Below are 24536 nucleotides of genomic sequence, written 5' to 3' on the forward strand. Positions count from 1 at the left end.
CATCAGAGAAAATACCACCAATCCTAGAAATAAAATAAAGAGGAGAGGAGAACAAAGGGAGGAGAATTGTAGATTTGATCAAAACTGAATCGGGACAGATCAGAAATAACATTCTTGCTGCAGTATTCGGATTTGTGCAGGTTTTCTGCCAAGAGGTGATATTGTAAAAAAAGAAAAGAAAAAGATGCTAACACCAGTAGGACAAGAGGACAAGGGGGGCGGTACAATCTGGCATTGATGCTACAGAATAAAGATGCAACTGATAGTATGGACAACCAGATTAATGATACCGTATTTTTCCTGACATGAGGACGGGTGAGCAGAGCTTTTAAATCGTTTCCGAGAAAATGGCTCTGGTTATATTAGAAGGAGGGTAAAATGGTGTGTGGTGTAAGATTGTGTTAAGGGCCAAACGTTGGGTTAAGAAACTGTTTTTATGGAGATCACTTAATGGGTTCAACATGCTCCACCCGGCAACTCTGTGAGGTTGGCTGAGAACTAATGACTTGGCTACGATTCCGCAATGAACTTCCGGGCTGCGGACCGGGGCTGGGCTGAACGCTGGTCCCGTAAACGCCAGCTATATCCAGGCGAGTTGGTAGAACTCCTCTGGAAAGAAAAAAAAATGCCGAAATGCCCAGGCTAGTTTAGAAAAGGGACCCCATCTCTCCCAACGGCGTGACTTTCCGACCCTATCCCAGGACGGGCTCCTTTCTTTCCCGGGGGGCGAAAAGAACCGGCTTGATTACAAAACAGTGACGTCCAGAGGAGCAGCGCCGGCCCCGCAGTGAAGACGGTCACCCGAGTCCAGGGGCGACTCAGGCGCAGCGCTGGCTTCGGCTCCCGCGGAGGGGCCAGGCGGGGCGCGGCTGCACCTGTCCGCTGGGCGTCCCAAGCCCGCCCCTTCTCTCCGGTTCCTCTGCAGAGCGGCGGCCGGCCGGCGGCTCTGCCCGCCGAGCGTCCTGCCACGCCTGCCTCTCAGTTCCCACCCGGAGCGAGCATGGCCGGCCTGATCGGCAGCCTCTTGGGCTCTCAACCCGTAGCTGGGTTCCAGCGCCGCTGCGGGCTCTTCCCCCGGGGCGAGGAGCCCCGAGCTCAGGCGGTGGGGAACGGTAACCGCCCCCTGACTCCGCGGGACGTCCGCAACGGGCAGCGCCCGGGCGTGAGTCTGCCGACCGACTGCGCCACCTGCAACGGCAGCCCCGGGGACGGCTGGAAGGTAACGCGCGCAACGGGGGCGGGATGCGAGAGGAGCCGGAGCTCAGTTTGCAGCCCCGAACCCAGACCGCTTCCTCCGGCTGTCCTGTATACTGTAACGCCGTCGCCCGGTGGGGCTTGGGGAAATGCCCGCTTTCTTAACCAGGTCAGTTATCGGAAGGCGAGCAAGCAGGAAGTGTTGGCAGCCCTTAAAAAAAGTCTCTTGCCCAGCCATGCCTTCCTACATGCTGTAGATGCTTCCCTCCTGGAAGCAGGCTGACTTCCTGTTACTGAAAGGGCTTCGGGGAGACAGGAACAAAATTGCAGACCCGCTACTTTAGGGACACAAATCTGAACAGCTGTAAGTACTACACTCTTCACTCTTCATCAGTACTACTACTCTACAGCCATGGTTCTCCCCCACCTCCCTCCTTGAATTGTTCAGTCTTGGGTAAAGATTTCTGGAGAACTGAAAAGCTTGCCTACACATACCAACATACACAAATGCAAGCTTTTGAAATATATTCCCCCCCCCCCAAATGATACCCGCAATAACTTTCAGAAGTGTTTTGATCTTTGCCCAAATGTTGTAGCTTTCTATTTTGCATCTAGATGATTTACAGTAAATGTTTACTTTCAACATTGCTTCTTATAATAATTTGACCTTAACAAAAATGGTGGTGGCAGAATAAGGATTAAATGAGCTGGTGAATTCAACAGTGGTAGCAATGATGATGATGGTATTTGCAGTGTAAAATCAATAGGGGACAGCAGTTCATTCAAATATATTGCAGTAGCTTGAAAAAAATTCAGTTACAAATTACCTCTGACATTAAGATTTCCAGGTTATTGGCAAAAGTTCTTAGTATGCCTTTATATTTAGTAAACAGGCATAAACACATCCTGAAGTTTTGCATCATGCTCAGCATGTTGTGTGCAACCAGCCTTTGTGATTTGGAAACCACGATATATGGCTTAGTGTCATGCTTGTCAGAGGCTTGGATCTCATGAAATTGAAGGGAAAGCACTCCACACTATACAGTTCAGAATGGACTCTACCACACAAACTTCCCCAACTTTCACACCTTCCAAGATTTTTCAAGAAATTCCCAGGATTTCCCAGGCAGGTTTTTCCTAAGATTTCTGAGAGATGAAGTCAACAGATCTGGAGGATTCATAGAAGAGAGAAGCTTTACAGGAAACAAAGGAATAAAACCAGCATCTTTCTATCTGTAGACTTTCACCAACTTATTTTACCTTAGATTCTTTATACTGTTAATATAATTTTCTGTTATAGAAAGTAGTAAAGAATAGAGCAGCTTTGTTTTGTTGTTTTGTTGTTCTGCAACTGTTTAAGGGTGATAGGTCCTCCTCTTAATGTTAAGTCAGAAAATATTGTTGCTGAGTATTGCAACAATATTTGTTTGCAATATTTGTAATAATATTTTGTTTTTCATAAAACCTGAAATTTGTTTACAAGTGGTGGTGCTCAGGGAGGACTGTTATGCAAGTGTTCAGTGTACCATCTATTTAGCATCAATAGGAGTAACATATGTTCTAATGCAGGGATGTCAAACTGGCAGCCTGTGGGCTGGATACATCACGCACAGGCCATGCCCACGCCAGGTCCACAAAGGCAAAAAATGCCACAATATGTCACGTGACACGATCGAGTTTGACACTTGTGTTCTAATGTATTTATTTTTTATGAATATTTTATTCTGACTGACTTGATAAATGGGCTACTTGTGACCCATCCCCAAATCTCTGCCTTATGGACAAGAGCATATCTATCTATCTATCTATCTATCTATCTATCTATCTATCTATCTATCTATCTATCTATCTATCTATCTCCAGGTTGTTCTTTCCTTCTTTTCTTCTAAGTTTGACCCATCCTATTCCTATTACTTTTTCTTGGATTTCTGAATTAGTTCATTTATTTCTCTGTTGAACTTTTCTTCTCCAATTCTTCATATTGACCTTTTTTTTTCATTTTTCTGTTGTTGTTGTTGTTGTTGTTGTTGTCTTGTGTCATTTAAATCAGCCATGCAAGTCATTTTTCTTCTAGAATGATCTTCTCTCCCACATAGTTCAAACATGCTAATCTCTTTATTGTTTTGAAAACAATTAACCTGAATTCCATCTACTTTAATGAGTACCTGTAAAAATTTTCTCAGGACAGTGAGGACAATTAACCAGTGAAACAGCTTGCCTCCAGAAATTGTGGGCGCTCCAACACTGGAGTTTTTTAAGAAGAGTCTAGACAGTCACTTGTCTGAGATGGTATAGGTTCTCTTGCTTGAGCAGAGGACTGGACTAGAAGACCTCCAAGGTCCCTTCCAGCTCTATTCTATTCTATTCTATTCTATTCTATTCTATTCTATTCTATTCTATTCTATTCTATTCTCTCTAATATATCTTGGTGTTTGTCTTTCATTTGCCTTCTTCTTTCTTCCAGAATATGATATTTTCTCTTCTCAGTATGTTGGTTTAGAACAGTAAATGGCAAATCCAAACAGCAAATGTTAACAGAGAGGCAGAGTATGCTTAATTTATTCTTTGCAAAGAACAGCTCACCCATTAGAATTATTCTGAAAATTATGTACAATGGATCAAAAGGAGAGAAAAAAAAATTCATAACCTTTTTAGTATGTAATTTGTATGTCTCCAACATTCTTAGGCGCATTCTTCTGTCAAAGTCAGTGGGGAAGACAGATTCACTTAACAACCATGTTACTACAGTAAATTAACAGTTGCAGTGATTCACTTAACAAATGTGACAAGAAAGGTTATAAAATGGAACAAAATTCACTTAACAACTGTCTTAGCAATAGAAATATTGGGCTCAATTGTGGTCATAACATGAGGATTACCTGTACATGAAAATGTATGTAATATGTCTGCAGTTTCCATTTTCTGCTGGTCCTATTTGAATATATTTTCAAGGTTTGACCACTTTTTGTGAGTCATATACATTCCTGTCACTTTCCTGTCTCTAGAGTCTATTGTAGTTGGGTAGCTAATAAATATAAATAAATATAAATAAATCTTAAGTAATTATAAATAAGTGAGTATATTTAAACAAATAATGATAGTACAGTCATATAAATAAATGGCAGCTTCCCTTAGCTGAGCTCTGATATTAAAACTGGAAATGAAAAAAATAAATGTGAAGATTAAAATTTTGAGAAAATCTGGCCCCTCACTTGGCCCATTTGTTAAATCTATGGATGGACAGGGACATGAGTATAGATTTTGCTGGCATAGGTAGTTATTCTGGAAAGCTACTGTTCCATTCGAACTATGGCACTTAGGTACTGGTTATTAAGCACTTCTAGATTTTTTAGCTGATCTACTTGTGTTGCTATATCAAATATTTCACAACACTTATAATATCCTGAAAGGGTCCCAACAATGCCATGGAACTTTCAAAGAAAAGAACTGAAGCCTTTATTTTCAAAAATCGTAAATATTTTTTTTAAATCCCCTTTTCATCTCTATGGGTGTATTAGCTCTTCCAGGTAAATGAGACAGAAAACGTCCTAGAATTTACATGAGCTAAATCTACATTATTGGAAGGCTACTTCAACAGAATCTTGCAAATCAGAAGGTACAAATCTCCTGCCACCATGAGGGCAAATCCTTCCTTCCTTGTTTCTCTGTTAAATCCTTGGGGGCTCCTCCTCTTGTCTGATCATTTCTTAGGCAGTATTTTTTTCCCTCATCCCCCAGGATTATCCATACATTCCATTACATTTATCCATGATCATAGGTCTCATATCAGTTACTGTGCTCTGTAATTGGGGGAACAGTGATGATGTTCCAACTTCAGGAATTGGCTGAGCATCCAGTTGCTCATTCAGGTTTTTTTTAGTCTGGGATATAATGTGAAGCTGATTGATTTCAAGTTGTGAATACAGTTATCTCTTCAGTATGTTGAGGTGTTGGGTAACTAGTTTGTTTATCTTCTGTTCATCCATAGTTCCTGTGTACAGTCCATATATCATATTACATTAGGCCTGCTTATGTAGTAGCATTCTATTACTTTCAGTTTCCTTGTCTTGTCCAAGTATGGTTTGTTCCAGTAGCCCACTTATTGTCAGATTATCCTGGTTTTCTATCACTTGGCCTAAACCTGGCTTATCCAGGTAATGTCTGAGCTGGCATGACTCTCTTAGCTAATATCACTCTCATATTGGAGGCAGGCAAGTACGCATTAAGGGAGGGAGGTCTTTGTCTAAGGACCCCTACTGGTAAGGTAGGTACCAGCAGGGATTTGAACCCTGGTGTACCACATGAGAGGCAGCACGCTAACCACTACACATCCAGCTGCAATAAATCACACAAACACACACAAATACATAAAAGAATCCTATTTCAATCCTATAACATTGTGTTATTATTGCCTTCAGCAGTTTATCTAGAGTATTCATTTGAAAACAAAATTATAGTTAATTTAAAAAGGAGGAAGGGAGGGAGGGAGGGAGGAAGGAAGGAAGGAAGGAAGGAAGGAAGGAAGGAAGGAAGGAAGGAAGGAATAACTGATTCATTTTCTCAAAATGGCCTTGTACTTATGGGCTTTCTGTAAGTCACATTCTTGTGCATGGATGATCTTTCTTTGATCATATGAAGGCTGGTGTCTAAATAATTTAAGCATGGTATTATACAGAGTGCTTTCCACATCCTCACTTTTTTTTCCTATTAAGAAAATAATCTGTTTTCCTGACCCACATAAATACTATCACTGTTCTAGTACCATCATCCTATTCTGTAACTCTATTCTTAATACTTTTATTTTCTTTATTTTTTATTAAATGCTGGTAGTCTTCGACTTACAACCATTTGTCATTGTTCAAAGTTACAGTGGCACTGAAAAAGTGGCTTATGATGTTTTTCACACTTATGACCATTGCAGCATTCCTGAGGTCATGTGATCAAAACTCGGACGCTTGGCAACTGGCATATATTTATGATGGCTGCAGTGCCCTGAGTTCATAGGAACACCTTTTACGACCAAGAGACAAGCAAAGTCAATGAAGAAGCCAGATTCATTTAACTACCATATTACTAATTTAAAAACTGCAGTGATTTAGAATAGAATAGAACTGGAAGGGACCTTGGAGGTCTTCTAGTCCAGCCCCCCACTTAAGCAAGAGAACCTATACCATCTCAGACAAGTGACTATCTAGCCTCTTCTTGAAAATCTTCAGTGATGGAGCGCCCACGATTTCTGGAGGCAAGCTGTTCCACTAGTTAATTGCCCTCACTGTCCTGAGAAAGATTTTACAGGTACTCATTAAAGTAGATGGAATTCAGATTAATTGCTTTCAAAACAAAGAGATTAGCATGTTTGAACTTTGTGGGAGAGAAGATCTAGAAGAAAAATTACTTGCGTGGCTGATTTAAATGACACAAGAAAACAACAAGTGCCCACGATTTCTGGAGGCAAACTGTTCCACTGATTAATTGTCCTCACTGTCAGGAAGTTTCTCCTTAATTCCAGGTTGCTTCTGTCTTTGATCAGTTTCCACCCATTGTTTCTTGCCTGCCCTCTGGTATTTTGGTGAATGACGTTGTTGTGTCCTGAGCCTGCAGAAGCAGGCTCGGGACATTGCTATGGTCCCGGGGTTGCTGCAAGCTGCCCGGGATCGGACAGCGTGGGGCCAGCCTTGCGCACATGCGCGAGGCGCGAAAACACGCCAATCAGCTGTATCAGTTTTGCTCAGGGATCTGGGCATACTTAAGAGGCCTGCGAGCCTCTTTGTGTCAGTTGGTTGTTGGAACGAAATGAATAAAGAGCTGAACTGTTCAAGATGAGTCTCCAGGCCTCAGATTCTTCAAGGGATTTAACACTGGGGATGAAGGTGGGGTAGAAGAGCTTCAAACAAACAAGCTTTAATCACCCACAAGAAGCCCTGAAGAAGGGGGAAGTCGGTGTTGGGAACAGCGTCTCAGGCCTACCAGTACAGTGTCACTGGAGGGTGAGCTCGGCTGAATAACCTTCCCCCCCCACATTAGAAAGAGTAGAGAGAAAATGGCGAAGATTAGGTGTATTTCTGAGTTTGACATTGCCCATCCAGAAAAATGGGACTCCTTTGTTGCCAGAGTGGAAAATTATTTTAGAGTAAACCAGATAAGGGAAGATGGATTAAAGGCTGCAACACTGTTGTGTGTCTGTGGTCAGGAGGCATTTGAAATAGCTGAGAACCTAGTGGCCCCTGCACCTCTAGAGTCAGTTACGTTCACTGACTTGAAGAAATTTTTAAAGGAACTGTGATGGCAAATTGTCTGTGATGGCACGGAGGCACACATTTGAGCAAAGAGACCAGAGGGCAAGTGAATCTGCTAAAGAATGTATTGCAGCTTTAAGGAGAGCAGCCAAGCCTTGTGAGTTCAAGGATTTGGAAGAGAGGCTGTGAGATCGCTTCGTTTGCGGTTTAAGAAACAGAGATTTGCAGCAGAAACTTTTTGCTAGAGAAGATGTCTCCTTCCAAGATGCACTAAGAGAGGTGATGGCTGAAGAAGCAGCTGGAGGAGCTGTAAAGTCTCTACGGCCTACCAGGAGCGTTCCTGAGACGGCAACTGTCCATCAGGAAGACATCAAAGATGAGTCAGATACAGATCCTGAAGATGAGGTGAATAGATTTTACCTGCCATCGGGGAAAAAGCAGAAGGGGCATCAGGACAAGGCCACTACAGCCATCAAATGCTTCGGATGCGGTGGAAGCCACAAGAGAGCTGAGTGCAGGTTCTGGTCCGCCATATGTAGAGGGTGTGGAAAGCGAGGCCACATTGCAGCCATATGTTTGAGTCAACAGAAGGTACAACCTCAGGAAGAATTGCGTCTGAAAGGTACCAGGGTCCCCAGCCAAAACAGGGTGGGTTTCTGTGCATTGCGCAGGAGTATTTTGAGGACAGGAACACATAAACCCTTAAAGAAAAAACTGACTTTAAAAGTAAGGTTGCAAGAGGATTCTATAGCTATGGAGTTGGACACAGGGTCCGCTCTCTCTATTATTTCTAACAATACATTTAGAAAGATTTGCCACAGTAGTGGCATTCGAGCCAAACTAAGACCAGCCAACATAATTCTCACAGACTTTCAGAATTCTAAAGTGTGTGTTAAGGGGGAAGCCACCCTTAACGTGCAGCATAAGGATTTTGAAGGTCCCTTAGATGTGTTGGTAGTGGGGAGGGGGAACACACGAGCCTTATTGGACTCGATTGGTTCGAGGCTCTGGACATCCAAATCACTGGGCTGCACAATTTGCAAACGTCAAGTCTGACAGAAGTCTGCAAGGAGTTTGCAGATGTGTTTAGTTCAGAGCTTGGATCCTTCAAAGAGCCTCCAGTCTCGTTAAGGTTAGACCCAACAATCACCCCCATCAGGGTTAAGCCAAGGAGGGTAGCTTTTGCCCTCAAGGCCAGGATTGATGCTGAACTGGACAAACTGCTACAGCAAGGTATTTTAGAACCTGTAGATTCAAGTCCATGGGAAACCCCCATAGTAACACCACTAAAGGCTAATGGGGAGATACGTATTTGTGCAGATTACAAATGTACACTAAATAAGGCTTTACAACAGCATGCTTATCCAGTTCCAGTGGTAAGTCACATTCTGGCATCCCTTAAGGGGGGCTGCATCTTTGCAAAGCTTGACCTGGCACAGGCCTACCAACAGTTGCCTGTTGATGAGGCAGCTGCAGAAGCACAAACTATAGTCACTCATAGAGGGGCATTTAAGGTCAAGAGACTGCAATTTGGGTTAGTGTAGCCCCTGGCATATTCCAAAGCGTCATGAAAAACACGCTCCGTGGAATTCCAGGGGTCTGCCCCTACTTTGATGATGTCCTCATTGCTGGGGAGTCATCTGAAATGCTAGCTGAGAGATTAAGGGCTGTCTTGCTTTGTTTCAGAAAAGCAGGCCTTAAACTTAAAAAGGAAAAATGCAAAATTGGAGTCAATTCCACTGAATTCTTGGGATTTAGAATAGATGCCCAGGGTATCCACCCTGCTGAAGGCAAGCTGCGAGCTATGAGGCCCCTAGCCCTAAATCCAAGGGTGAATTGCAAGCCTTCCTGGGCCTCTTAAATTTTTATCATGCCTTTCTACCTCACAAGGCTGCTGTGGTGGAGCCATTACATAGGCTCTTGGACAAACAGGCTCCTTGGCAGTGGACTGAGGTCCATGAAAAGAGTTTCAATGAGGTTAAGGCCTTGCTATCTTCCAATACTGTCTTAGCTCATTTCAACGAGCAGTTTCCTGTGTGCATCACCTGCAATGCATCTCCTTACGGGGTAGAAGCAATACTCAGCCATCTGAAGGCTGATGGGACTCAGGTCCATAGCCTATTATTCCAGGATCCTGTCCTCTGCTGAGTGCAATTATGCTCAGATTGACAGAGAGGCTTTGGCCATAGTGGCCGGCATTAAGAAATTTCATGATTTCTTATATGACCACAAATTTACAGTCTATACTGACCATAAGCCTCTCTTGGGGTTGTTTATCACAAACAAACAGACCCCACATATCATTCTCCTCATATGCTGAGATGGTCCATTTTTCTGTCTGCATATGACTTTACTTTAATTCACAAACCTGGTAAGGATATGGGTCATGCTGATGGCCTGAGTAGGTTGCCCCTGCAGCAATTGGAGCCTGCTCCTGCTCCAGCTGTTCATATTCTGTCCATTCAGGAATTACCTGAGTGTCCCCTCAATGCTAGGAATGTTGTTGCAGAAACCGCTACTGATCACACGCTTACATGTGTGCTGTCATAGGTGCTGTCAGGGTGACCTGACAAATGCCCTGATACTGAGTTTCAGAGTTTCTGGAAAAAGAAGCATGAGTTTTCCACTTTCAAGGGTTGCCTGTTATGCGGTAGCAGCGTTGTGATCCCTACCTCATTGAGGCCTAGAATCTTGTGTTCTCTGCATGAGGGATATCCTGGTATAGTAAGGATGAAAGCACTTGCGCGCAGCCATCTTTGGTGGCCTGGTCTCGATAAGGCTATAAAGGTCCAGGTTCACGGGTGCCAAGCGTGCCAACAGTCCCGGCCTGAAATGCCTCAGGCCCCAGTACACAGGTGGGAGGAAACTCAATTTCCATGGTCCAGGGTGCATATAGATTACGCTGGGCCCTTTCAGGGGCAATTCTTCCTCATTGTGGTCGACAGCCATTCCAAACGGCTAGAGGTTGTTCCTGTTTCCTCCACTACTACTGCCAGGACCATCCAGGTGTTGAGAGGCATCTTTGCATCACACGGTCTTCCTGATGTGTTGGTTTCAGACAATGGTCCCCAATTTACTTCTTCTGAGTTCCAGGCTTTCCTGCAAGCCAACATGATCTGGCACACAACTTTGGCTCTCTTCCACCCATCTTCCAATGGAATGGCTGACAGAATGGTGCGCACTACCACAGATGCCCTCAAGAGATTGACTTATGGTAACTGGCATTACAGGTTAGCAGATTTCCTTCTTGCACACCGCACCACACCATGCACTGCCACGGGGAAGAGCCCTTCTGAACTCCGCTGGGGTCGCCGCCTCATAACAAAGCTGGACAGGCTGCATCCTGACCGGGTGGCTTCACAGGTGTCACAACCGCGGGCACCGAGGAGACTTCAAGTGGGTGATTCGGTCTGGGCACATAACTACGGGCCTGGTCATCTCTGGGTGACAGCTGTGGTCTGCAAGCCTTCGGGACCGTTGTCTTACAAAGTGACATTTGGGGGACGGCCATGTCATTTGCAGACACATAGATCAGCTGCATTGGAGATTGGGCTCCCACTCTTCCGCTCCTGGCTCTGCTCTGGGGGGGAGGATGATAATATGCAGTATGAAGATTCAAGGGATAGGGAGTTTCCCCACTTATCCACTAGTACTCCAGACAGGGAGTTATACTTCGGGTGTCCACATTACTCACCTTCAACAAGTAACACTCCAGACAGGGAGTCTGACAGAGGGTATCCTCATATTTCACAAGGAAACAGTGACCAGGAATTCCAGCAAGGGCGAGGGTACGCCCCTGCACCTGCCTCAAGAAGGAGGTCAACAGGGAGAGGGTTGGCCAGGGAGGTGACTCCTGACTCCGGCACCTCAGGCACAGGTGGAAGAGCTCTCGAGCACTGGGGTGGCTCTGATGCCCAGAACCCAGCATCGGCTGGCCATGGGTCCCAGGGACAGTGCTCCCAAGGAAGGTCCATTGGGGACCTAGGGACTACCACCCCTCCAAGGTATGCTGGCTTGGACATAGAGGGTCCAGCCAGCCAGCTGGGGGGCAGGTCGACCAGGTATGTGGGGCAACAAAGCCTGGTAGGCAAGCAGGCAGGCCAGGCAACAGCTCCAGGGGCGTCTGGAAATGTAGGGCAGCAACATCTGGGCTCACCTAGCCTAGCAGGCGAGCAAGTGAGCCCTGCACTCTCGCCAGGTCCGAGAAGGTCGCAAAGGACCAGACACCTACCAAAATATCTGAGGGAATATGTTAACCTGCAGACCAGTTTTGGGAAACTGCAGAGGGAAGAGCCCAAAAGTAACAGGGCAGTCTTGTATTATTTTTGTTTGTTTGTTTCTGATACGTTTATTTCCAAAACAATAGAGCGTGTGCCCAATTTAACATAACAGATTACACATTCCATGTATTTGGCTGGACAAGGGTGTTCCCCAGGTCTGGGAAGGTCGCAACGTGTCAATCACCCACCACATATCTTTAGGGAATTGTGAACTGGCTGTCGAGTCAAAGGGAATGAATGGCAGTTGTACCCATTGGGATGGTGATGTCACGGGAGAGTCAGGTACATTTATCCCCTAATGATAGCACAGTACCATACAAGGGTGTGGCCATTAGCAACCTTTAGTATCTACAGTCCATGGAGTGGAGTGATGGAATCAGGAACACATCCCGTCTGAGAGGTCGCATATGTGTGCAGAAATGTTTCATCTGGGGGGAAGGGGTGTTGTGTCCAGAGCGTGCAGAAGCAGGCTCGGGATATTGCTATGGTCCTGGGGTTGCTGCAAGCTGCCCGGAACCAGACAGCGTGGCACCAGCACGAGGTGCAATAATGTGCCAATTAGCTATATCAGTTTTGCCCAGGGATCCGGGCATACTTAAGAGGCCTGCGAGCCTCTTTGTGTTGGTTGGTTGTTGGAACGAAGTGAATAAAGAGCTGAACTGTTCAAGATGAGTCTCCAGGCCTCAGTTTCTTCAAGGGACTTAACAGACGTGACCCCCTCTTCTTTGTGGCAGCCCCTCAGATACTGGAATATTGCTATCATATCTTCCCTATTTCTTCTTTTCTTTTGACTAGCCAAACCCAAGTCCTGCAGCCGTTCTTCATATGTTTTAGTCTCCAGGCCTTTGATCACCTTAGTTGCTTTTCTCAGGATTTTTTTTCCAAACTCTCAATATCTTTTTTGTGATATGGTAACCAAAATTGGCTGCAGTATTCCAGGTGTGGTCTTACTAGGGTTTTATAAAGTGGTACTTATACTTCGCATAATCTTGATTCTATGCCTCTGTTATTACAACCCAGGATTATCAAGTGATCGTCCACTAGGACTCCAAGGTCCCCCTCACTGTTTTTAAGCCAGATCTTGCCCAATCTGTACTTGTACCTTTGATTTTTCCTGCCTAAATGTAAAACTTTGCTTTTCTCCAAACTGAAACTCGTTTTGTTGGATAGGGCCCATTGTTCAAGTTTGTCAAGATCTTTTTGGATCCCAAGTTTGTCTTCTGGGATGTTGGTTACTCCTGTCAGTTTGGTGTCATCTGCAAATTTAAAGAGTTCCCCTTCAATTCCCTCATCTAAGTCATTTATGAAAATATTGAAGAGTACTGAGCCTAAGATGGAACCTTGTGGTACCAAATTGCTTACTTCTCTGACAACTTCTCTGTGGCATGAAAGGTCATAAAATGGGGGAAAACTCACTTAACAACTGTTTTACTTAGCAACAAAAATTTTGGCTCAATTGTGGTCACAAGATGAGGACTAGCGGTATACATAACCTCCCATCTCATTGCTGTGACTCTGGGTGGTTTACAGTTAAAAAACAAAAAAAGCAATAAAAAAACAACAACCATAAAAAACAAAAATAATTACAAACAATAATTCATTTCTATTATATTTACGCTAATAGTTTCTTTTTCTCCTGATATCAGCATGATGCAGCATGATATGGCTTTTAACTATTTTTGGTAATAAATTATAATTTAAATAATAATACCATCAAATTATGTTGATGGGAAATTTTGCAAGTATTGAAATTGTGTTTTTTAGTTGATGATGTCTATCACTTTACAACCATTTGAGAAATATAACATCTCTTAAATTCACCTATCCATTTATGCTTTAAAATGAAGACAGTTGGAGTTTATTTTTTATTTCTCTAGTATTTCAAACAAACGCCTTTTGCATTCCACATTGGAATGAGATTATATTAAGAATGGCTCAAGTTTTGTTGCATTAGCTTTCAAAGTAACCAGTTATGAAATAAACAGAGAAAACCTCATTTGTGTTTCTATTATCTTAAGAGTAGTGATTGGCTGATTGCAGTAACAACGGAGAGTGTGAACTCTAGAATTTGTGTGGCTAGTTCCATTTAAAAATAGTTAGGTGTAACCTTTGAAATAATATATATTTATCTTTCAGTCAAGGTTACACTAGGTGCTCTGAGCTTAGTTTGCTTGCAGATGTGTCATTACCTAAGTGAGTAATGAATATAAACAAAACAAACCAAGCAAACAACAGGACTCCACATATCTCTTTGCCCTTAAGTAATTAAGTTGTAATTTCTTCCAGGTCAATGTAACATCTCTCGATAATAGACATATACTTCATAATTTCACCTTGCTAGTTTGGAAATATATAAATCTTGTATCAGTACTCAGCTTTCCTAATGCCTATGTGTGAAGGCTACTTTAAAATATATCTTCAAAAATATATTAAAGTCCCTTTGCCTTGCCTTCCAGCATATCCTCCTTCTCAGTCATTGTTTTAACAGCAGATAGTGTCTTTACTTTCAGTTATGTCTCTCTGCCTTGTCTTTTCTTTGCCCTTTCTCTTTTCCCTCCCCATCTGTTTTTCCTGTAGTATCCTTCCTAGTTCCTAGTGTCTTTCCAAATCTATACTTTTTTTTATTATTTATAGTCTGTGGACCATGCTCTTCCACCCACAAATGTATGTATGTTTGATATGGAATGGTGCAATGGGTACCTGAGATATTATCCTTGAAATTACAGATAATTCTTGACTTAAAACATTTCATTTAGTGACTGAAGTTACAACATCTCTGAAAAAAAGTGACTTATGACCATTTTTCACACTTACAATTGTTGCAGCATCCCCATGGTCACATGATCAGAATTTGGATGCTTGGCAATGGATTCATAACGATGATGGTTGCAGTGTCCTGGGATCATGTGATCATGTTTTGCGACCTTCTGTGACAAGTGAAGACAATGGGGAAGCCAGATTCACTTAACAGCTTCGTTACTTACTTAATAATTGCAAGGATTCATTCAATGACTGTGGCAAGAAAAGTCATAAAATGAGGCAAAATTCATTGAACTGTCTCACTTAGCAACTGAAATTTGGGGCTCAATTGTGGTCATAAATCAAGGACTACTTAGTAGAGAAACAATTGATACCAGGTTATTCCCTGAACTTCATTAACAGAGCTGGCTAGAACCCTCGATGTTTCAGATCTATGGAGTCAATCTATGTACGCAGCATCCCAGTTCCAGGAATCTAGCGCCTTTTAGGTTAGACCTCAACAGATCTACAGGGTCAGTTGCAGAAGGGCTATTACTGCAGTGACTTGGTCTGAAAGATCCCAGAAGATAAAGACAATGAAGTGGAAACCGTCCCTCTAGACCAGACATGTCAAACACAAAGCCCGAGGGCCGGATGCGGCCCGCAAAGTGGTTTCATGTGGCCCGCGAAGCCATCCTAGAAACAGTGAGGGAACGGCCCCCGCTGCCTTGGCCCTGGCCCAGGCCAGCCAGGAGCCAATGTACAATTTTGTGATGGCCATCTTGGCACTTGCCCTGGTCTCACCCGCTTCTGCCAGAGACCCTCAGATCTGTCCCACTCCTGCCCAAGCTCCAGGCACCCTTGATGCGAATGATGTAGAACTGGCCATGCCCACCCAGTAGGCTACACCCACTTCATCCACACCCACCCAGTAGGCTGCACCCACTCTGGCCACATCCACCCAGCCCCCCAAGGGCAACCGCAGTGCTGATGCGGTGACACCCCTGCTCTAGACTGTGCTCTTTCTGTAATGTTTACCATCATTTCTCCTGTGACATACTGTATATCCTGAATGTTGCCATTTTTAAAATTATGATTTCATTACTCATACCATCTAATCCTGGTGTTTCTGGCATCAAAATTTCCGTAATTTGTTCTTTTTCTCCCAGAGGAAAGCCTAGACTTGATCATACTTTATGAAATACCTTAGCTTTAACATCACACAGCAGTTCTCCATAAGTATCTAGCAAGTTGATCCTATGTTGAGAGGCCCGAACAGATGGAATTTATCTTGTTGTTTTTTTTAAAAAAAAGTCTGTATAATATTGTACTACAGTGTGATAGTTGCTAAAGACTAGTCAAAGTCTTTATCTAGGGTGGGTTCAACAACTCCATAATTTTCTGATTTGCTGACTATATCCAGCATATTTGTGAACATGTTGTTTGGTTTGGCAAAGCAACAGTTGGTCTTTGTTTTCACTCACTGAGAATAGTGCTTGGAAGAAAATAGAAGTTGGGAAAAGGAAGAAGTAATAGCAGCAGCAAGGAGGCCCTGCCTAAGGGCCTCCAAATAACACACCCAAAATATCTTTTTTCATCTGTACTCTTTATGTTGAACCATTAACATGTGCTGAAACACAGGCATTTCTTCAGTAGATAATAATTAACCAATTTAACTAAGCTGTATTGATTTTAGTTGGAATTTAGTGGTTGTGATGACTGTCTTCATTTTATTCTCTTTATTCTGCTTTTGTCAATACACTTTTTATACATTTAGGTAGCTTAACGAAGTGTTTCTCATTGTATTTCCCTGCCTGCACAATTGAATTGCTTTTGTTTCAGATTGACACAGCGTTTGTTTTGCATTGTTGGCTCTCACAGGACAACCCAAAATATTTTCTCTTCTTTTTTTCCTACAGCTGAATTGAATGTGGAATCTTCGATAGACTAGGAACTTGCCAAGCAGGGGAATGTGGGGTGTTAGGAGATACTTGACTGAAAGTCTAACTAGCATAATACCTTTTTTTTTATTGGAGGATCCATGGGAGAAAGAATCTGTCAATAAGATTTTCTGTCACAGGTAGTCCTCAACTTACAACCACAATTGAGGCCAAAATTTCCATTGCTAAGTGAGACACTTGTTAAGTGAATTCTGCCCCCTTTTTCAACCTTTTTTGCCACAGTTGTTAAGTGAATCACTTCAGTTGTTAAGTTAGTAACATAGTTGTTAAGTGAATCCGGTTTCCCCATTGACTTTGCTTGTCAGATCACAAAAGGTGATCACATGACTCCGAGACATTGCAACCGTCATAAATATGAGTCAGTTGCCAAGTGTCTGAATTTTGATCATGTGACCATGGGGTTGCTGCAATGGTCATAAGTGTGAAAAATGGTCATAAGTCACTTTTTTCTATACCATTGTAATTTTGAACAGTCACTAAATAACTGTTGTTAGTCGAGGATGATCTATATTAACTTCAAATAGTTATATAGCTCCACCCCAATTCCTGATTCATTCTCTTTGGTTCCTTCTCCTTGATCTTCCTTACCTGTCCTTTTTTTTTTTTTAAGAGTTCTAGCATTTGTAAACATCTTTCTTTCAGCTTGGTTTGTAATTGTAATTCTGGTCCATTTCAAAATTACTTTTAAATGTTTATTGCACTAATAACCTTTCTTGAAGGAGCTTGGACAGGTCATGATTTTAAACTGAGTCCTTTCTGTTTTATGCTGACTGCTTTATAACCTTGTTGCTAAACTCTATTATTATTATTATTATTTTGATACAAGTCTTAAGGGGCATAGAACCCATGTTTCTGCCTTTGTGTTTCAGGCAATTTTCCCAGTCAGTGCCCAGTACCATATGCTATGCAGACAGGCAGGCACCATGGGCTGTGGCCAGTTTTGAAGCAGCCTATATTCAAAAACAGTAAAGCTGTTTGGAGAGTGAATTGGAAGCCAACAGGCATAAAATATGCTGGATCCTTCTTCTTGTGTTCATAAATGTTAACCAGCTGTTTGACATGAGATGTTTCTAACAATTGACACAGCTCTTTTCTCCCCTAGTGTGTTCCAAAGAAGGATATTTCTGTGTTAAAAATCGGTAAGCGTTTATTTTTCCCCCATATGGTCAAACTATAACACAATTCATGGCAATGACAAACCAATCTTTCATGAAATTTTGTGGATCAGATTTGGCTATTTCATAAGCCTTAGTAAGGTATGATAGGGCACAGCTTGCTGTTGCGCTGTGTGATTCATAGCATCCATTTTCTCACAGTGAGCTTACTCATATGAGCAGGGTTTTATTTTTCATTATTTCAAATAAGTAGTAACTGTAAGGACTTTTTCTCTAAGCATGGTTCTCAAATTATTCTATAATAGTCCTGAAGCATTGTTTCTTCTGAATTGCTAATTTTCTTCCTTAGAACAAAAATATCCTTTACAAGTAGTCCTCGACTTACAACAGTTCGTTTAGTGACTGTTCAAAGTTACAGTGGCAATAAAAAAATGACTTTTGACTATTTTTGACATGCATTCCCATGATCATGTAATCAAAATTCAAATGCCTGGCAACTGACTTATACTTATGATGGTTGCAGTGTGATGGCCTTTTGTCACCTTCTGAAAAGTAAAGCCAATAGGAAAGCCAGATTCACATAACAACCATATTACTAACTTAACAACTGCAGTGATTCACTTAACAACTGTGGCAAGAAAAGTTGTAAAATGGGGCAGAACCCACTTAACAAATGTCTCACTTATCAACAAAAAAAATTGGGGTCAGTTGAGACGAGGACTACTTTTGCGTGCCTATAAAAGAAGATTGGTCACTACTTGTACCCAGGTGGTTGTGGATAATTTTAAGAAAGTGTTAAGAATTGAGGTAATCACCTGGTACTTAATATTTAACATACTCTGGCCTACTCCTATGCGATTTTTAGTTGACGCTACAAAAAAGTGAAGCCTAATCAGATTTTATATATCAAAAAGAATTATGCATGACTAAATTTGTAGATTCACTACTGTGTAGTCAATGACTTCACTGTGACCTGTGGAAACACAGACATACACCATGTTATATTCTTTTGGGATAAGCAATTTATTCAAAGAATAAAGGAAATAGAAAGCACGAGGAAAGAAAAAAGAAAATGTCTGCTGGCATAACACGTTTCTAAATAGCATTCTAACCTAACCAAGCATCCTTGCTTCCACATACTAGGATGTAAAATGTAATACATTGAAACAGGAAGAGGAGCAGCTGAACAGCAGAAAGTGGCAGCAGAAACAACAACTATGAGTCCCGAAAAAACATACTGCCTTTACAATAATCATTGGTGTAGAATTGGCATTAAATTACGATGAAAGAATACAATTGCTAAGAAAGAACAATGTAATAATGCATTCTCTGTTCACATATACTTGAATTTATATGCATATATTTGAACAGACTGTTGAATGAGGGATAGAGGTATGGTACTCATTTAGCAGAATAATACACTTCAGTTTAAAGAAATACTAAAGAATAGTTATTCTTAACTTGAAGACAGAAGAGATTAGCTCAAATTACTCTTTAAATCCAAAATTAAGTCTTTATTTTTAATATACACTTAGACATCTTATTTTTTTTTTTATCAATGGGGAAATGTGTAAGGTATCTGGCTCTCTTTTTTCAACTATTCTTCTTCTTCAGATAGCCTTCCAAACATCAAAGTGAACTGTTTTTCTTGAAACAACATGGATTATTATGCTAAACTATCAAAGTAATATCCACAGAAAAGCATAGACATAAATTCATAGAAATAAAGATTCAGTATGGCTGAGCAACTCTGTAAAAATAAGTAACCCCCCCCCCCAAAAAAAACCCTGGAATAATTCAAAGTGAATCACTGTCTAGAAAGATGGGAAAATATATCATTATCTTCAATCAAATAATAGAATAATAGAGTTTGAAGTGACCACAGGAGTCATATGGTTTAATTTCATCCTGAGTGAAAGGTCCTCTGGCAGATGACCATCCAGTCTTTGTTTCAAGCCCTCTAATGAAGACAGACTCACTATGTCCTCTGGCAGCCTGTTCCACTGGCTCACAGCTTGTACAGTCAGGAAGTTCCTCTTGACATCCAGCCTTCAAACTGTAGTGGAAAAACCACAATACTTCCATTAGAAGACAAGACCACGAAGGGTTGGAGAAAACAGGTTTTATTTGCGCAAAGGTTCAGAGTATTCATATGACAAATTCTGAACCCTGAGTTACTTCCAGGGTATCATTTTTATACAGCTTGTCATCACCCACGCTTTTACCCAAGGGATGACTTCTTATCTACCTTTAACATACTAAAAGAGAAAAGTTCATATCTTGAGACCACACACATAGGAAAAGAAGTTCACACAAATGACTATCTTACCACACGGCCCTACACGGGTAATATCTTACACCATCTGTGACTTTCAGTTGACACTTCTTGTAAAACGTTTTCTTCATAGAATTGCACACAGGTCATCACACTCAGCCAGTTTATAATATTAGTTAATGCTTTCAAAACATCACTTCTGTTAATTAAAATATAATTCAAAAGTACTTTATCATTTCTCTTAATGGCAATTTTTCATGTACCTCAAAACTAGTCCTTACAGTTTTAACCAACTGATTCCAACTCTTCCTTCTGGGACAACAGAGGAAAAAGTCCATTCCTTCCCCCCCCCCTCAGGACCCTTGGGATAATTGAAAACTTCATCGTATTTTTCTTTAATTGATTTTCATGTAATCTAAATATGCCCATAGGCTATAAGCATTACCCATAGGCCTTAGTTTCCAGGCCACTCACTATCCTTGCAGTGAATTTGATCTGATTTGTCATATCCATTTTGTACTATGGTGCTCAAAACCTGGCACTGTAATCCATATAAGAACTGACAGGCCAGAGCACAATGGAGAAATCATTTCCATGATTTGCACTCTATGTCCTGCATACAATATTCTCCATTCATATATCTTCATGCATACATCTGTGAGGAGGATTTCTTTGGAAAGTGCTTGCAGTTGTTATATCCAGCATTTGATTTACACAGCCCCTTGGAGCAAGTATCTTTCCTTTTCTCCAAAGATAACATTTTAAGTGATCTATTGCAAGAATTAGTGGCATCATCTGATGTAGTGGTTTGCAGCATGATGGCACTGTGACCATGCAATTGATGGCAGTTATTTGCTATAGAACGTTTTTAAGATAACAGCTTTGGAAATGCGATTTCTATGGACTTAAAGTGGACATTTTGCAGTACGCCAATTGCAATTAGTGGGTTTTTATTTATGTAAATTGCAATCTTGAGAAAAAATAGATTATAATTACAAGCATTGAAGGAGGAAAAATTTTCCCTCTTTTTTCCTACTATGATCCTGACAAAATTGAGCTTTTGTTTGCATTCCAAATGAAGCCTCTGTGAATCTGATGGAAATGTCTGCTGAAATGCAAACAGCAGCTCCAAGAAAGACCATTTTTGGCAAAGTCCTAACAAGAAAAGGCAAGCTTATTTCCTGCCCCAAATTCTGAGGTTATCCAGCTTTTCATGTGATTAATTTTAAGTAAAGCACAGTAGAAGCTTACCATTCACACTGGCTGCATTTATACACTTAAGTTTGTCTCTAATTTGGTCCTGGGAGCATAAGAATTGATTTGCTCTACTTCTAAACTAGCTTCCTATTCTCAGAAATTGTTTGCCAGATGCCTGGCTAATCTCAGATGCACTGCAGGTGACCTACACAATTGCTTATCAACTGTCCTAACAAAGTAACACTGCCAGTGGGAGTTTGCTTCGCTCAGTCATTGGAAGGACAACATATGAATCTGCTTTGCATCAGTTTGAGCTTCCTACAAAGCTGCACCATGTGCTTTGATGGCCCCTTGACTGCTATTTGGGAAAATGTGTACTTACGTTTATAAAAGGCACTTTTATTTTAACACAAGGAGAAAAGAAGAAACAAAAATATTGTTTTCACCATTCATGACATTTGCAGAAGTTCTTTGCATTTGATCCTTATGAAAGAGTTACCTAGAGGTTCCCAAGGATCTATGAACCTTCCTGGAATATTGAGAGCCTGACACATTTCTTTTCAAAAACTGGCTTCCATCTGGGAATGGGGGGAAATCACAAAATTCATATTTACCAGAAGATGGACAACTTGAGAGATAATTCCCTGGCCTCAGTTCTCACTCCACCTGGTCTAGCTATATCTGTTTGCTGGTCAAGTGGGCTCTCTTCTCATTCATAACAACGAGGGACAAGGCTTCTGGGATTGCTTCCCATCTCTTTAACAGCATGGTCTATATTTTCTTTCATGTGAAAAAATAGCAGAGGTATTTGTGTTTTTGATCTCCTATTGTATGGCATTTATGTTTGTTTCTGAATATATGCACATAAGAAGCATACAGTGGGGCCTTGTACTATCTATTCTGGGTCTTATTGTCAGAAAGCAGGGATTTACAGCGGAGGAGTCAGGAATATTTGGAGTTAATCACCAATTCCATGGGGATTTTTTTACTCCACCCAGTGGGAGATCTGAACCTGCTTTTGGATTCCCCCCCCCTCCGGTTTCTTCTCCAATATCAGGATTTGGTCTCGTTGTGTTTTAAAGACTTACCCTTCTGATGGATAGACAGAGAGTCCTGAATCCCCCTTTTTCCATCATTCTGTTGGGTTGGAAATAATAGAAATAAAATTAAGTGGATCAGGGATCTTGTGGGCAATAAGAGGGAGATCTGCTGGTACTGGTTGTTTAGCTTTATGTTATATGGATATCATTGCTGATGCCCTTTGAACAACAGAGTTTATTTTAATATATAGCTGGGTGAATTTTTTTACAAGTAGAAAAAAGTATGCTGTGAGAACTCTTCTGTGCTGTAGAGAATAAGGAATTTAAAATAACTATATAAAAGCAAATAAAAAATAGAAATTTAAGATTGTTTCTCTGTAATTTTATATTTCTAGGATCAACTAGATGATTAAACAAAAGTATTTGTTAACGATTTGAATTGTTTATAAACATTAGAAATAAGATATATAACAAATTATATAACAGTAAACAAATCTTCATTATAGCACCATGTGCCAAATAAAACAAATCTCAATTATATACCATATGTCATGCCTTGCTGTATGCTGAACAAGTCAAATTTCTTTTGTTGATCATTGGCTCATCAACATCCAAAACAGGGTGGGAGAAACACTGATGCCTGCAAACCTTGAGAAAATTGGTTTTAACTACGGTATATCTGTTATTGTTTTTGCTGTATGTTGGTATCTGGAACCTTATTTAGTTATCCATAAGATATTGATGTCCTAGAAATCCCATCTAGAAAAGGGTGGTATATTTTGATAACTATCCAAGTATTAATCTTCTAAATAAACTGAGATGCCTTTCTATTTATGGATTTTGTTCTAATAAGACATTCGGCATCTGTATTATGAGGTTGGCTGCAAAGAGACATGCTGCTAGCATTGTTATATTTCTGAAGTCACTGGATAATTCAAGAAAACAAATCATAATTCATTATGCAGATTTCATTGTGATTATCATGTTGAAATATTCAAGCTTAATGACAGTTCCACTAAATCAATACCTCTTCCTCACACCTTGTGAATTACTAATAGGATTCCTTGAAGGAATTCATATCCTTTGTATTTGTTTCTGACTGTTCCATTTAGCACTAGCACTTTGACTTATATACCACTATATAGTGCTTTACAGCCCTCTCTAAGTGGCTTACATAGTCAGCATATTGCCCCCAATAGTCTGGATCCTCATTTTACCGACCTTTGAAGGATAGAAGGCTGAGTCAACCTTGAGCCGGTCAGGATCAAACTCCTGGCTGGGGCAGAGTTAGTCTGCAATGCAGCATTCTAACCACTGGGCCACCACGCCATCATCTGTCTGTAAAATAGTTTCATTTTTTAAATTGTAATTAAAATATGTAGACTACTGTTAAAAAGATGAGAACAAGGGATAAAAACTAACAAATATAAACTAAACTATAGGTGAATAAACAACATTTTAAAGTATCATAAAGCTTGTGATTTTCATTAATTAGATATAAATAACTGAATGTACTATAGCAGACATGTCAAACACGTGACATCATGTGATGTCACATGATGTATCGGAGCTTTTTTCCCATTGCCAGCAATGAGTTGGGTGTGGTTTCCTGGCGACGCGTCCGTCTTGCGGGCCTGCAGTTTGACACCCCTGTACTATAGCAATACTATAGCAATAGCCAGGGCTTTTTTTCTCATAGAACGCCCAGAACGGAGTTCCGGCACTTTTTTTGGATGGAACCTTGTAGGGTAGGCAAGGGGGGTTGTATGACGTGTGTGAGTTCTGGCACCTTTTTTTTTTTTTTTTTTTAAGAAAAAAAGCACTGGCAATAGCACTTAGACTTCATATGTTTTACAATACTATAGTAGAGTGGTTTACAGAGTCAGTGTATTGCCCCCAGCAATCTGGCTCCTCATTTTACCAACCCTGGAAGGATGGAAGGAAATCTTGAGTTGGTCAAAATCGAACTCCTGACAGTAAGCAGAGTTAGCAGAGTTATACCATTTTTAAAAACCAAAAATCACAATTAAGCTCTAAGCTACAGCAATAGTCAACACAATATAAAATCACAGTCAACACAATATAAAACACCATGTAGAATTATAAACTAAAAGACATTCAATCCGCATTGTTAATTAAATGTCCTGTGCAATTGGAGTATATAGAGAAATCCAAATTATGGCTATGATACAAATCATGTATTAAATTGAAATCTGTGAATGGTTTGAGTTGAATTCTATGTCAAATGTACTTTTAAGGTAGAAATGTATTCTAAACGTTGAAGCATACTCTCAAATTTGGTTAGCCATTCTTCCATGTACAAAGAATCTTTTTAGTGAAAAGCATAAAATCTTGCAGCAGCTAGCTTATGCAATGCTAATTCATTACACTTTGAAGGGATACACGGTTTAATAAGAAAATTGAGGCTGAAATGGGAATTCAGCTTTTAAGTATAAATCATTTTCCAGAATGGAGCTTTGTAACACTGCAACCAATTAT

The 24536-nt window shown here is 41.0% G+C and overlaps 1 protein-coding gene across 3 annotated transcripts in view; it reads left to right on the forward strand.

Annotated features, from left to right (window-relative positions):
* The first annotated feature begins 302 nt into the window (after positions 1-302).
* SGPP2 (sphingosine-1-phosphate phosphatase 2) overlaps positions 303-24536 on the forward strand; it is a 50120-nt gene continuing 25886 nt past the window's right edge. Inside the window, exon 1 of one of the 3 annotated variants that reach the window (XM_039342474.1) lies at positions 303-1219. In XM_039342474.1, coding sequence (XP_039198408.1) covers positions 1001-1219 — 219 coding nt within the window. In that variant the 5' untranslated portion in view covers positions 303-1000. Of the gene's footprint in view, positions 1220-1243; positions 1364-1408; positions 1559-24536 lie in introns of those variants that run through there. The other 2 variants (XM_039342475.1, XM_039342476.1) reach the window with 2 other exon arrangements.

The sequence above is a fragment of the Crotalus tigris genome, unplaced genomic scaffold (assembly GCF_016545835.1).
Source record: "Crotalus tigris isolate CLP2741 ecotype Arizona unplaced genomic scaffold, ASM1654583v1 scf7180000017792.2578787, whole genome shotgun sequence".
Classification (NCBI taxonomy): domain Eukaryota; kingdom Metazoa; phylum Chordata; class Lepidosauria; order Squamata; family Viperidae; genus Crotalus; species Crotalus tigris.